Source organism: Perca fluviatilis, chromosome 4 (assembly GCF_010015445.1).
Source record: "Perca fluviatilis chromosome 4, GENO_Pfluv_1.0, whole genome shotgun sequence".
In the NCBI taxonomy this organism is placed as follows: Eukaryota; Metazoa; Chordata; class Actinopteri; order Perciformes; family Percidae; genus Perca; species Perca fluviatilis.
Window position 1 is genome coordinate 4,007,174 of NC_053115.1, and position 15,506 is coordinate 4,022,679.

General features: G+C 43.2%; 1 protein-coding gene across 6 annotated transcripts in view; it reads right to left on the reverse strand.

Moving 5' to 3' along the window:
* Positions 1–15,506, reverse strand: part of iqsec1b (IQ motif and Sec7 domain ArfGEF 1b) — a 241,601-nt gene that overhangs the window by 58,042 nt on the left and 168,053 nt on the right. The window contains exon 1 of one of the 6 annotated variants that reach the window (XM_039797026.1): positions 8,644–8,838. The exons of the other annotated variants lie outside the window; for them this stretch is intronic. Within the exon in view, the coding sequence (XP_039652960.1) occupies positions 8,644–8,681 (38 nt within the window). The 5' untranslated portion in view covers positions 8,682–8,838. Of the gene's footprint in view, positions 1–8,643; positions 8,839–15,506 lie in introns of those variants that run through there. 6 annotated transcript variants of the gene reach the window in all.

Consider the following 15,506-nt stretch of genomic DNA (forward strand, 5'->3'; position numbering starts at 1 on the left):
AGCTTTTAAGCGAGGTGAGCTCCGTGTGACCCTACCAACTATTTGTCAACCCAAAGTTCGATTGTGGGACTTCCGTACCTCTGGTTGTTTTTTGAAGACTTTAGTCGGTGACTCAAAAAGCAGGAATTCCCCTTAGACAGGAGTTTCTGTGTCCTGAGGGGATGAATGCGGCATCTGAATATCTGCCAACTGAACAGCCTGACAGGGCCTGCCCCAGCCATGTTAACGTAATCGCTGGGTAGGATCACTCCTCCCTACTGTGTCTCCCTTCCCTTCCCTGAGGTTATCTGTTCACTTAAAAACACCACATTGTTTCCCTTCCATGGAAAGAGATTACCACCAGTATGAAATTAAACAGAACTGCCTTGTAACTGACCGAAGTTGGAGAAACAGCCTTTCTTTTACTGTCTATGGAGCTAGCTGACATGAGCTACGATCTGAGCTACTGAGCATGTGCGAGTGCAATCAAAGATAGTACAGAAGAAGAAAAGAGGTCTCACTCTGTAGCTAAAACAGAGACCTGAACACAGGGTGAAAAGAGGAGCTGCAACAGTGAGAGAGAGCTGTGCAGTACAACAAAAATATAGTGTTTTTTGAAAATGAAACCATGTAAACAATGGTACAACCTTAAAATACAATTATGAACCTGAAAATGAGCATAATATGGGCGCTTTAACAACAACTAAATGGTCTGACATGTGGCTGTGTTTCACTGGAAAGGATTCCAACACCGGGACATCCAACAGTCTGCAGCTAAAGACACAGAGGAGACCAGCTGCACTTTGAGACACCATGACCACTGCCGGAGTTGTCGGAGAAACAACACCGACTAGACTTATTGGTGCGTTTAAGTGCACCTTGTAAGCTCAAGGTGCATTCAAAGTTGTTGTAAAGTACGCTTTTGCCATTTAGTGGTTCTTCTTTATGTCGTTTATCAGCAACTGTTTGGTGAATTAATAAATCATTTAAATTGAACCATATGGCCTTAGCAATAAACAAGCCGTTCTTTAGTGCTCTTCTTTTTTATCCGTTCGGTCACCGGCACTGTTTTTAAAGAATTGTTTTAGCACCGATATCGTAAAAAAAACAAAACAATACCAAACCCTACTAATCAGCCACTCTGGTATCCAGAGGTCCATCCTGCATTTTATCCCCTTTCTTCACATTACAGTGTTTTGGGAGCTCGTCATCTTAACTTCTGGAAGTGTTTTTCTGCGGTAGGAACACACGGAAAAGCCAGCAACCAAGCCAAAATCACCATGGGCCATCTTGGTTAGAAAGCAAACGCAGGCCCGTACCACAAGTGGTAAAACACCCAACTGCAACTTACAGTACTACCACCTACACCTCTGATATGTTATATTCTGTATGCTATGTTGTTAGAAAGACCCCTTTGAAAGCACGGGTGATATTCCAATGTAAAACAATGAGAAAATAGAAGTATTTCTTTTCTATGGTCAACGGGAGAACGATGGCAGGAAATGAGGGGAGAGAGACGGGGAATGAGATGCAATAAAGCTCCCCGGCGACCGGGCTACTCAACTCAAGTACCTGTTTATCGAATGGTTCTCATAATTTATGTGCACACATGAACCAGGGTGAACTCATGAGGTAAGTTTAAACTGTGCATTTCTCACAATCACATAAGCAAGGTTAATCTATGTTTCTGTGTGTTTGTTATATTTTTGCATATTCTGTGATGTACACGTACATGGAACCTGTCTGCATGTGTAAATGAATGTGTTTTTTGGTAAAGACATATCATTCAGCTCTGCAGCAGCACAAATTCGCCTCAAGTAGTCATGCTACAGTGAGAGCTGCTGTTAGCTAAGAGCAGGGGCTTCGGATCTGCAAGTCTCTTCGTTCTGAGGTTAAAACAACCTTTTTCAGAAGAAAATATGTCAGTCAGTCTCTGCAAACCCAAATTACACATCCAAAATGTGTTACACTGCCCCACTATTACAGTATAAAAAGGATTTCACCCCAAAGGAAACTAGCATCAATCTTTTATCCTAATGTTCACTACAGCCACAACTTGTGAGAGCATGTGGTTTATTCTCTTGTGTAGTGGCTATGCTGTCATGTTTAGGAGCAATAGTTCACTTGTAACTGCAGCCTGGTTGCAACAGTGAAACTAAAACAATATGACACACCATCGTTCACAAGTTACAGCATCTCCAGAACGCCTGTTATGTCTGCTGACAATAATGGTGGTAATAAATCTAAGAGACAGAGCACCAGCAGAATAATCCCCTGCAGCTTTTCCCTGCCACATGTTACCGGGCCTAATGGCAACCTGTTGACACCAATCCCAGACACCCACTGGGCTAATGCTGGGCATGCATAAACAGATTGTAATCCGCATGCACGCTGGCTGAACCATGGGCTTATCACTGGGCTACGTAATCAGTTAAAGTTCTTTGGGTGCAATTTATTTGGTCAGACGTAAAATTATGTTCAGAGATGCCTTAAAATGTGAAGAAAAGTGAAGTTTGGTAATCAAGATCTCATACATAAATGACAGCTAATTAAGTGATCATATTGCCAGTTCATCTAAATATCTGCATTTTTGCGGATTTGCTTGAGGAGCTGGATTGTTAGTTAGAGTTAACATTTTGTTAACTCGGACGTGTGAATGTGCACCTTTGACCGAATGCAAACTGTATACTGACAGGGCTGACTTTTGAGGGAACACACAATGGAAGGAACTATTATTTTAACTGTATGGCTGGGTATCATTTGATAGTTTGTTAGTATTAGTAAGTAATAACTTACTACAAATTTACTTTGGGAATTATAAACCCAGTTTTTGCATTTAACAAAAGAAGCGAAAGAAGCCATTTTTCCAAGACAACAAAATGGTAGCCAACACACTTCCATCAAATAATCACTACATCACCAAGCTTCAGGCAGACTGTCCTCCCCTGAAAAACGGCACCATAAGTGGTTTGTTCAAGCAGCAATTATGACACATATTTACATTGATAGTGGCAGCGCCCTCTAGCTGCCATAGTAATTATGACAGGGGTGGTGTATGGGTCACACAAGCACAGGACATTCACTCAGGAGACGGGGGTTTGTGTCCCGTTTAAAAATAAAAATAACAAAGAGGTTTATTATAACTTTATGGAAGAAACAAAACTATGTCACGTTCAACTTCAAAAAGACGCCCTGACCTGCAGAAAAAAAGTCAGCGGAGACATTTAAAAAAGCATTCACGACTTTTTTGAAAACGCGGTTTACTCCATGAGATAATAATGTAAAACAGATGCTGGCAGTTACAAAAAAAGACGCCAAGTGTGAACATAGCCTTAGAGGGTAGAAATAAACTACCCATTTTGTCATATGTTTTGAAAGACTTGTTGACTTCAGGAGGATGTCTGAATTCATTTTGGTGCACCACTGTTTTGTGTGACGGGACCTAATGACCTCACGCTACTTTCTCATTAAGTGGTGTGAAAGCCATAATTCACACGAAAAAGAAAAAATGCTTATGATTTTTAGGTGCTGAGATGGACCGGACGAAGGTCTCACAGTGACAGAACAAGATAGATGCCCCACACAACACATCTGTAGCTGCACACACACACACACACACACACACACACACACACACACACACACACACACACACAGACTAAAAAGTACAATATTTACCTCTGAGATGTGGTGGAATAGAAGTATAAAGTACCTTAAAACTTTACTTGAGTAAATGTAATTTACTTTCTAACCACAGTGTCAGTTAAACATGTATATGTGTTTGTAACTAAGTACATTTATGGCAGAACTAAAAGTTTTTTTTTCAGTATTTCCCAACCTGGATTCAATTTACTATTAAATTCTATTTTTGAAGTGCCTAATGTGAACAAAAATCTTTCATATTGATCCAGTATTGAGCGAAAGTGCTGTAACCGGCAGCCATGAATCGGGCTGCAATGTAATGCAATGCAAATGGTATATATTAGACAGTGGTAGGGCTGTGCAATTAATCAAATTTTGATTTAGATTTTTGCTCCAAATGATCACAACAATGTAATCGAGAAAAACGATTATTTTGCACATTACATTTTGCAAGTAAACTCTTATTTTGTCTTGTGTTCTGACAACATATCCTCACTCCCATCGTATTCCCATCGCGTAAAATACGGACGCTTGGTCAGGTGCCTTTGGCGTAGTTATTTCCGCTAAAAGTCTCCTTTAGCGTCATATCTAAACACGCTTCATCTAAACGCGCTTAGTTGGGACCATTGGAGTCACTTTGGACGCAGTTAGGTTAAGGAAAAGATCGTGGATGGACTTCGTGGAAGGTACGTTTCCGTGACACGTCGGACAAGAGTGGGACAGTTGGGTTTAGGAAAAGAAGAACGTGACATTTGTGTTTCATGAAAAGAAGAACGCAACAGTCAAAAGTCAATAAGAAATCGTGTTAAATAATCGTCATTTCAATAGTGACCAAAATAATTGTGATTATAATTTTTCCATAATCGAGCAACCCTAGACAGTGGCAGATGTTTACATTACATCTGATAGCAGCCATTTCTCATGCTTACATAGTTTAGCATGAAGCCAGCACCGATGCTCATATTCAAACAAATCTAAAAAGCTGGATTATCCCCCTACGCTGAGCATATGTGAAATGAGACATCATTCTAGCAGCCTGACTGTTCATTCTCTGTCTCAAACGAGCCCCATACAATCCACTTCTCCAAACACAATGGCTGAGGCTCATTCTAGAGCAGATGAAAACAAATGTCATGCGGCAGCACCGATGAGTCAGTGTCTTCAGCTTTGGATTCCGTTCAACCTCAGCAAACTCCAATCACAACCATTATCCTGGAGTAGAGCCTCGTCGGTGTGGAAATGAATGACATGCCAGCAGAGCGAGCCTGCGTCCGGGCTGGCCAGGCTTCACCTATAGCGCCTTTGAAAGTGAACGCGAGATGACTCATCAGACGCTTGTCACAGCTTCGTGGCTGGCTCCCTCTCGGCTGCTCTGAACGCCGCTCCAGAAAAACTCCTCCGATGGGCCCATGATTTATTTAACGCCTCCAGCAGGGATCTGGATGTGTTATCCTCTCTGAACACTTTCTGAACTGTGGACGGCTGAGTTGTAGATTCGAAGCAGGCAGGACATGTTTTGGTAAAATGTTGGAGAAGAAAACTAATTTCCTCTGTCCTGACGGCCGCGATGTGCGACATCTAAAACCAATGAAAAGGTCAATTCAGCAAACAACACCGGAATTCTCGAGAGCACAAAACAAACAACAGAGCTCGGCCCATTTTTAATTCATAACCACAGAGGGATTTCATCATTGTAGAATCATCAGATACCAAGCAGCTTAATGCTGCATAATCTACCCAACGTGAAAATCCTGCCCCTGAGGATATAAACCAAGAACTGAAAAAAAAAAAACAGATCTGGCCTCAGAGATGGAATTATATCCACAAAGATCACACAAGTCACACATCATACTGTGCCACGGGCACACTCATTATTTGTATATGAATTAATGTGTGCTTTGCTAAAACCTATTAAACTGTATTAAGATACGAGTGATGAAGAGAAATCTGTCGTAGGGGCAGATGAGTGACTGCTAGTGACCGTGCATCTCATTTGCAGTAACGGGGAGTATAACGCGGGAGCCCATGCACTTTGTAAGTGGAGTGTTGTCTAGGTCAGCAGAGAGCAGCCTGATGTAATGAACTATTCCTGGGACTGTTTTAAGGATCAATAGGGATGCATCACACCAGCCACAGCCAGCCTGTGCTCAGCAAAAGAGCACAAGGATGCAGCAGAGTTAAAGTTAAAAAAAAAGACAAACAGCAATCCGCCCCCCAGTCTGCAAGGCTTGGAGGACACAACAGCCTCTGCATGACTGGAGAGGAGAGGGAGGGAGGGATGGGGGGGTAACAACAACAGTCCAGTCACTGTCTGAGAAGTTAAAACGTCCCTTCAGCTCTAGTTTGCAGCGAGCTGCGCGCGTGTGTGTCCTCCAGCATACATCAGCTGCCATGACATCAGACTACAGGAGAGAGATGGAAAGGGTGTGTGTGTGTGTGTGTGTGTGTGTGTGTGTGTGTGTGTGTGTGTGTGTGTGTGTGTGGAGTTTGGGGTGGGGGGAGTGGGGGGGTGGGGGACATGCCAGTGCAGCTGCTGCAGTCATCTCTGCCAGATACCTGCCTGGGACGGCGGGTGTAAACAGAGTACATGCAGCCCGCAGCACTCTCCTCTCCTATTTCCACCTCACACAGGACACACACACACACACACACACACACACAGGCCAAAACAGAAAAGAGAACATGTAGGTACGTAGATGAACACAAGACACAGAAAACAGCAGAAACATGAGGAGTGAAAGCAGCAGGCCTACCGGCAGACAGAGACGGCGAGCAGCCCGGGACACGGTCGACACTGACAGGATTAAAGCCAGGGACCGTCCTCACACATTCACCTCCAGCTTCAGAGAGAGAGAGAGGGAGAGAGAGGGAGAGAGAGAGAGAGAGAGAGAGAGAGAGATATGGCTCGGGCCCTCTCCAGCCTCTCTCTATCCGCCCCCTGTGCTCTGAGCCTCTCTCTCCCACCCCTCTGCCACTCTCCCCACACGGCTCACGGCCCCTCCCTTTCACTCTCTCTCTCTCTCTCTCTCTCTCTCTCCCCCCCCACCCCCCCCCCCCTCCCTCTCGGCAGAGTTGTGTGTCCAGCCCGATGCAGCCCTCCGAGTCCTTGCCTCTGCTGCCAGTGCTGCAAGGTCGAGGTCTGTCTCTGCACCTCGTCACAGCCGGTGAAACCCGAGAGTGTGCAGGTTTTTAGTTCAGTCATTTATTCACCGATTTTATTTTCCTCCACGGGTGAAGGTGTGGCGCTGGAATGTAACTAAGTACATTTACTCAAGTACTGTACTTAAGTACAAATCCAAAGGCACTTTACTTGAGTCTTTTCTTTTCATGCCACATTCTACTTTTACTCCTGCTACATTTCAGAGAGAAATATTGTACTTTTTACTCCACTACATTCATCTGTTATAACTTTTGATTCTACTTTATTAATCAGTTACTTTACAAATTAAGATTTTTGCACACAAAACACATGTAGTTCATAAAATACGATGTTTTATTATTAATTAAACTAGCTTTTCCTGCATTGAGTATTTTTACTTTTAATACTTTAGGTACATTTTGGGTGATGGGGCAGGGGATATGACACATGCCTTTGGTGTGGGAGATCCGGGTTCGATTCCCACTGCGATACATCAACCAATGTGTCCCTGAAGAAGACACTTAACTCCTAGTGGCTCCAGTGGCGTGCGACCTCTGATGTATAGCAATTGTAGGTCGCTTTGGATAAAAGTGTCAGCTAAATGACATGTAATGTAATTTTCCTGATGATACATACTTTTGCTTAAAGTGACTATATGTAACTTTTTAATGTTTCTGAAGCTCTGTCATTTTTCATATAATGATCTTAAATGACCTGTAACAACAAACGAGATTAACAGTGAAAAGAACGCCATTTTTATATTGTTTTTGGTAAGGCGTCTGGCCGGGTTTGATTTTTCCCGCTTAGTCACAGAATGATTTGCGGCAGGGAGACGGCGCCACAGTAACACATTCTGACGGGTCACAGATTTCTTTGTAACACCGAAAAAGCCCGTTATTGTAAGGAAATTAAACGAAGATCAACTAAAAGCTAAAAGGAAAGGGGAAAGACAACGGCGATAACGTGAGTCAACTTCTGATGGGCTATCAACAGATGGAGACAATTACGGGATTGTAAATGTAAATTATTTAAAACCGACCCCGAATTGGCCATAATGTATGTAATATGTCTATTTCATTCATAAAATAACTTGTGTGATGTGGTTGTACGTCAGTAGCCGACATATAATTACGTTACTTCCTGAAGATTACGCACGTGACGCAGAAAAAGAAAAAACTTGCCGTATACGTTTTTTCCCAAACGGGACTCAAACTCCACTCTCCCCGGTGAAAGTCCTGCGTTTGTGTGAACCCTAGTCTCGCATTGCCAGACCTTTCTCCACAGCGCTGCGGAGGAGGGTCTGGCTAGTCCACACAGCATTCCTGGTTGGAGAAAAACGTGCTCTGGTTTATTGGCATTTCTTTAAACCAATCGCAATCGTCTTGGGCGGTGCTAAGCGCCGGACGGAGCCACGGTGCCTCTGCAAAATAGCCTCGGGAAGGAACTAGTTTTGGTGGAACATGTGGACGTTCAAAGGTTGTTTTAGTCGTGCAACAGAAAACTCCGATTGGACAGATAGTCTAGCTAGCTGTCTGGATTTACCCTGCAGAGATCTGAGGAGCAGTTAACCATAGTCCTCACAAATCCACCGGAGGTTAGAACGCCAACATGAAGAAAGAGGAAGTTGACGGACATCTGGCCGAATAGAGAGACATACGGCAGAATTTCCGGCGGCACCTAAACAAGCCCGGAAATGAAACGTCGTAGATATAGACTAGTATCAACCATGCATGTTTTTCAGGGCAGGACAGTCTCCTGAAATAAAGCTGATGATTAAGCACACTCCCCTAAATCTGACAACACCAGGAAGTCAAACCAACCAAGCACACAGCCAATAGCATTCTTTGTGAAGAAAAAGCAGCGCCTCAGAGGATAAGACTTACTGTTGTGACTGTAAAGCGCAGCTGGCACGGAGTGGCATTAATATCCTGATCGAGCCTCTCTATCCACCTGGGAGGAAGTCTGCCAGGGGTCCTGCCCCTTTCTAACCCTGGCACTCACGGGCTTGTCGCCACGACGACTGATGTGGTAGCACGACTGTCGGCGCTGCCAAGAGGGACAAACGGAGAGACGGTGGAGACTAGTTGCTGTGCTCGTACCGCGGGGCCTATAGGATTACTGGTAATGGGATTTCCTACTAATGGCTCCTTCTGACAGGTGGCCTCTCCGTTTAGCTCAGTGGCTATAAAAACATCACAGAGGTTTAAACCTTTCCTCCCTGGTCCCAGCGCTGCAAAATATATCTTACCAAGCCGTTTGGATCAGAAAGTATTTTCTCTCTACAGCGAGCACAGAAACATTCGGCAAACAAGTGTTACACTGAAGTAAGAAAATGATTTCATCCAATGGCATTGTTGTATAAGACACATTTTATTATCATATTTTATTATTATCTATTTGTCAATGTTTATTTAGTTTGAGGATAAAATGAGTGAATACAACCAAATTCTTGCCAAAAGGCTTAAAAAAAGCTTTAAGCTTTAATTTCTTTGACCACAAAAATTATGTTCCATGTTTGTCAGTAAGTTATGGTGAAAAGTGTGGATGTCCGTTACTCCTGTGTTCACAGCCATTACTGAAGTAAAAGAAAAAAAAAACAGGCTTACAGCCAAATCTCATGGCCTTGTGTCACCATAACACTAGGCGGCGATGAGTCTGAGGTTATTTGCGAGGTATCTGTCAGCCAGTTTATGTTATGTTAGCAAGCAAACGTTAGCACAACTGCCCACAAAGTACTGCTTGCTGGAAAAGTGCTAATTTTAAAAGGTTACTCACATATAGACACTATATAACGGATAACCTCGTCATTATAACCAAAATATGTCAGAGTTTATTTGCAAAGCTGATGTCAGTGAAGTAGCATGTTGCTACTCCCCACAGTAGGCTGCTGGAAACACCCACTATCAACACACAGGACCAGCTGACCAATCACAGTCCTTGCGGTCTGCGTCGCCTCGACGCAAAGTTACACATTTTTGGAGGTGCACGTCGAGCTACGGCGGAGGTCTCGGAGAGGGGTTCGCTGCGACGCAGAGGGGTCTGCGGGGGTACGCCGTCGATTAGACGCAGAAGCATAAAACAGCCTTTAGTCTCCCATTGCCAGACCTATCGCCACAGCGCTGTGGAGTAAAGTCTGGCTACACCACAGATACATTCTGGTATCTACATTTAAGGTCCTATGACATGCTGCTTTTTGGATGCTTTTATATAGACCTTAGTGGTCCCCTAATACTGTTTCTGAAGTCTCTTTTATATAGGCCTTAGTGGTCCCCTAATACTGTTTCTGAAGTCTCTTTTATATAGGCCTTAGTGGTCCCCTAATACTGTATCTGAAGTCTCTTTTATATAGGCCTTAGTGGTCCCCTAATACTGTATCTGAAGTCTCTTTTATATAGGCCTTAGTGGTCCCCTAATACTGTTTCTGAAGTCTCTTTTATATAGGCCTTAGTGGTCCCCTAATACTGTATCTGAAGTCTCTTTTATATAGACCTTAGTGGTCCCTAATACTGTATCTGAAGTCTCTTTTATATAGGCCTTAGTGGTCCCCTAATACTGTATCTGAAGTCTCTTTCCCGAAATTCAGCCGAAATTCAGCAGAATTACAGCCACTAGGGCCAGTCCCATACTGAGCTTTCCTTAGGATGTGCCATTTCTGTTTCTGTAGCTTTAAATGCTAATGAGGAGGAGAGGGGGGGGGGGGTGTGGCCTTGACCAACTCGTGCCTTTTCGGTGGTGGCTCCAAGGCTCTGGAACTCTCTCCCTTTAGCCATGAGAGTCTTGGATTCTGTGGAAACTTTTAGAAAACACCTAAAGACAGCATTTAATTAGCCATATGGTTTTCTATTGTATTGTACACTCACCTTAAAGATTATTAGGAACAGCTGTAAGATTTCTCGTTAATGCAATTAGCTAATCAACCAATCACATTGCAGCTGCTTCAATGCATTTAGGGGTGTCGTCCAGGTCTAGACAATCTCCTGAACCCCAAACTGAATGTCAGAATGGGAACAAAAGGTTATCTAAGCAACTTTGAGCGTGGCATGGTTGTTGTTGCCAGACGGGCTGGTCTGAGTATTTCCCAATCTGCTCAGTTACTGGGATTTCTAGGGTTTACAAAGAATGGTCTGAAAAAGGAAAAACATCCAGGATGCTGCAGTCCTGGGGGGCCAAAATGCCTTGTTGATGCTAGAGGTCAAAGGAGAATGGGCCGAGTGATTCAAGCTGATAGAAGATCAACTTTGACTCAAATAACCACTCGTTACAACCGAGGTAAGCAGCAAAGCATTTGTGAAGCCACAACAGGCACAACCTTGAGGCAGATGGGCTACACCAGCAGAAGACTCCACCGGGTACCACTCATCTCCACTAAAAATAGGAAAATGAGGCTACAATTTGCACGAGCGCACCAAAATTGGACAGTTGAAGACTGGAAAAATGTTGCCTGGTTTGAAGAGTCTCGATTTCTGTTGAGACATTCAGATGGTAGAGTCAGAATTTGGCGTAAAGAGGATGAGAACATGGATCCATCATGCCTTGTTACCACTGGGCAGGCTGGTGCTGGTGGTGGTGTAATGGTGTGGGGGATCCCTTTTGCCTTCAGAACTGCCTTAATTCTTCGTGGCATTGATTCAACCAAGTGTTGCAAGCATTCTTTAGAAATGTTGACCCATATTGATAGGATATGGTCAAACACAGTATTAGTATGGTGTTCCTAATTATCCTTTAGGTGAGTGTATATGTATTTTTACTGTAAAGCACTTTGTGACCCCTCTTGTCTGTGAAAGGTGCTATATAAATAAAGTTTACTTACTTACTTTCTTACTTATAAAACTCTGTCTGAAAACGCAGCTTAAAAATGAAAACGTAGTAGTGTAGATGTACCTTAAACAAGAATGAATGATTGCTGCAAACAGAGCGCTGTAACTTTCCTAAACGTGTTAATCTGACGAGTTCTATCACTAAAACTAATATTTAGATGTGGTTTGAATCCTGCAGCCACTCCAGGCCTCACTGGATAGTTTGGGGTTAAGCCAGGGGCGGAGCGAGGGGCCCAAATGTTTTCACAAAAGCCCCGATTCTTTGAGGGTTTGAAAATAACTTCAACTTTGTGTCATTTCCCCCTCAGTCTCTCTGACTGGACCGGAACAAAAACGTCGACAAAAGTGTAAAAAGCACCCAAAAAACCACCCAAAACTTCAAATAAAAGCGACAAAAACGTAAAAAGCATCCAAAAAAGAATCATAAAAGCAACAAAAACGTTGACAAAACATCAACAACGTTGACCAAAGCATAAAATACATCCAAAAAAGCGTAAAAAAAAGCGGTCTGCACTGTCAAGCTTCCACTGACGCTAAGTCAGAGGGGAAAAAAGGGATGCAGAGGGCAGAAGGGAGGGAGGGAGCAAGACAACAATGCTAATGCTAGAGGCACGTCATAATGTAATGATGCTAATTAGGATGGAGCAGCTTGCTACCTTTTCTCCATAAGCCTCTGAAAGCTGGACAGCTTGTGACATCGCAGGGATCAGCGGCCCTGTTTCACACACGGCAACCTGAAGCGGTGGGTGAGGGTGTTAGCGCTGTGCTAACGGACACAAACAAAAACTGAGCGGAGAGTGGAAAGTCACAGGAAACTTTTGGCCCTTTACATGTTATTCGACTTCTTTGGAAATTACATTTTTAAAGGGTGCGTAGGAATAAAAAAGATGCTTTTAAGTTCCCTCCGGTTTTAAGGTGGTGGTAATTACTTTTCACCCGAGAGACATTTTCATAAATGTTTGCACTTCTCTGCTTTATTGAAGATAAAAAAAAAAATTATAATTTCAGTAAAACGCTGAACATTCCTCATTACAGGATATTTTATGAGATGCTGAAGAGTCTTCATCATCGCCGCAGTTTGGCAAAGCATTACAGCTAGAAATTCCTTCCCCATTCATGTCAGCGTCAGGTAGGCTACACACACTCACACGACACAACTTCTCAGTGTATCAGACTGTGGTTAAGGAGTCACTGTGTGAAAAAGAAGCTGCCAGTCACCTCTTTTGTGTTGTCGATGTTGTTAACGCAACTTTAAAAAAAAAATTGTGTGAGAATTTTTTGGGCATTTTAGGCCTTTATTACCGTATATAGGACAGCTGAAGGTGTGAAGAGAGTGGGAGAGAGAGAGCGAGAGGGGGAACAACATGCAGCAAAGGGCCTCAGGTCAAACCTGCGGCTGCTGCGACAAGGACAGAGCCTTTGTACACGGGGCGCACGCTCTACCAGGTGCTCCAGGCGCCCCCAACTTTAATTTTAGGGGTAACGAGATTAGAGCAGTGTGCACTCAGCTGAGAAAAGATTCTACTTTCAGAGTTTATAGGTGTTGGTCTGAGAGACGTGGCGAGTAGTCTCGCATTGCCAGACTTCAGGGTGCATTCACACCAACACCAAAAAAAACGATCTGGTGATTTTCCGCAGCGTTGTGCGGCGGGGGAAAGGTCAATGAAACGGCCCATTTGTGTGACGTCCTGTTCTTTAACCCCCCCCCCACCCCACAATGTAGCACAAGTAGACAATATTTCACAATTACTTTACAGATTGTTTATAGATCTCGACGTTACCGACCTCACTTATAAAACTAACTTTCTGTCATATTTGCTTTTTTGTAAACCATATCAGACACAAACTCTATTTAAAGGTGCAGTAGGTGAGCCTTATAAAACTAACTTTCTGTCATATTTGCTGGAACTGACCCTATGTTTGAGTAGAACTACATGAAACAGGTAATTTAAAGATGTTTTTTGGGGCTTTTCCACCTTTAATCGATAGGACAGCTAGGTGAGAAAGAGGGGGAAGACATGCAGGAAATCGTCACAGGTCGGATTCGAACCCTGGACCACTGCGTCGAGGAATAAACCTCCAAGTATATGTGCGCCTGCTGTACCCTCTGAGCCAACTCGGCCACTGAAGCAGGTCATTTAAAAAATGGCACCACCTACAGCCTGTAGTGAGATTTGCAAAAATCCACAGCTCCCTGTTCAGATGCACCAATCAGGGCCAGGGGGGGTGTCTAACTGCGTGTCAATCACTGCTCATGCACACACATTCATTCTCCCTTGTGGGGGGAGGGGCTTAGGAGACCGTTTTGGGGCTTTAGCGGAAAGGGGGGAGGGACTGAGAAGTCGTCGATGTTCACATTTTTTGGCTAAGTCCTGGATCTTCACAATCCTACCTACAGCACCTTTAAAGGAGAATATTATTAATTTGTCTGGGGGGGATCTTTACATGTTTTGTATATCAAAAGCCAACTCAGTCTTTGTGCATCACCCATGTTTAAAAAAAGTGGGAGGAAATGGCCCCAACAGCTAGTGTTTGCCCCCAAATAATTCAATTTAGCCATTTATCTGATAGACTAAATAACCTATTAATATGGATAGTCAACGGCAGACTGGTCGTTTAAGTAGTTTTATTATTTGTGTCTCTCTTTTCTTCTGGGTAATACTGGTCATCTGGAGAGTCCAGTGATGCCTCTCTGGCAGTGTTGTAATGTAACAAAGTACAAATACTTTACTACTGTACTTAAGTAGAATTTTTACATATCTGTACTTTACTTCATTATTTATATTTCTGGAAACTTATACTTTTACTCCACTACATTTCCCCTGAGCATCTTAGTTACTTGTTACTACAAAATAAAATCAGAAGAAATTTATTACACTGAAAAAAAGGAAGTTTGGCGAATCATTGCTCCTAAATTGCCAAGATAATAAGATTTGTTGCCGAGCGGCAAAAAAAAATAAAAAAATAAAAAATAAAACAAACATAGGCAAAAACTAAAGAAGAAGATGAGGAAGCATAATGACTGATAGTGTCATGGAAGCACCTGGTGCAGGCTCTGCCGCCATGGTAACAGATGATGACCATCCCGACGACAGTGGTGATGAAGATAACGTTACACACCTTTGGCCATAAAGTTTTTTTTTTACTTTTACTTTTACTTCTAATACTTAAGTACATTTAATATCAGAAAATTGCTATTGATACTTAAGTACTGTTAATATCAGACACTTTAATACTTTTACTCAAGGAATATTCTAAAAGGAGACTTTAACTTCTACCAAAGTCATTTTCTGGTAAGATACTTGTACTTTTACTCAAGTATTGCTTTCGAGTACTTTATACAAGACTGCTCTCTGGTTTCTCCCCCCTTCTGGCTGTGATGTTTTCTGACCAGCAGAGGGCGCTATTATTCCAGTCTTCAGGCCCTCTCCGGCTCAGGAGCATGGACATGGAGAGCTCTCTGATATTCCAAGCCAACAAAATGATCACAATTAGGTGAGCAACCAACAGATATTTGGCACATCTGACTCTCACATCTTCCAAAAAAACAACACCTGACACCTCTCACTTCACACATGTCCTTCCCCTCAGGTTTAGGACATATTGGCCGATGTAATCCTCAGGCCTGTGCTAGAAATTATAATTGGGGTGAAGAGGCTTGCATTCAGATGAGGTGGAAATATGTTTTTTTTTCCCCTTCTCTCTTTTTACCAAAGCATTGTCTCCTGTAATTCTGAAGTCTCTCTTTCTTCTTCTTCTTCTTCCTTCTTCTTCTTCTTCTTCTTCTCTTCTTCTTCTTCTTCTTCCACCAAGTAGAAGTAGGCTCGCTGAGTGAGGGGGAGGAGAGAGGACGGGCCATCTCCATCAGCCTGCTAACCACTCAGGGGAGCTCATTAGAGGCTGGCTGTTGTGTTGGCACTACTTCTGAC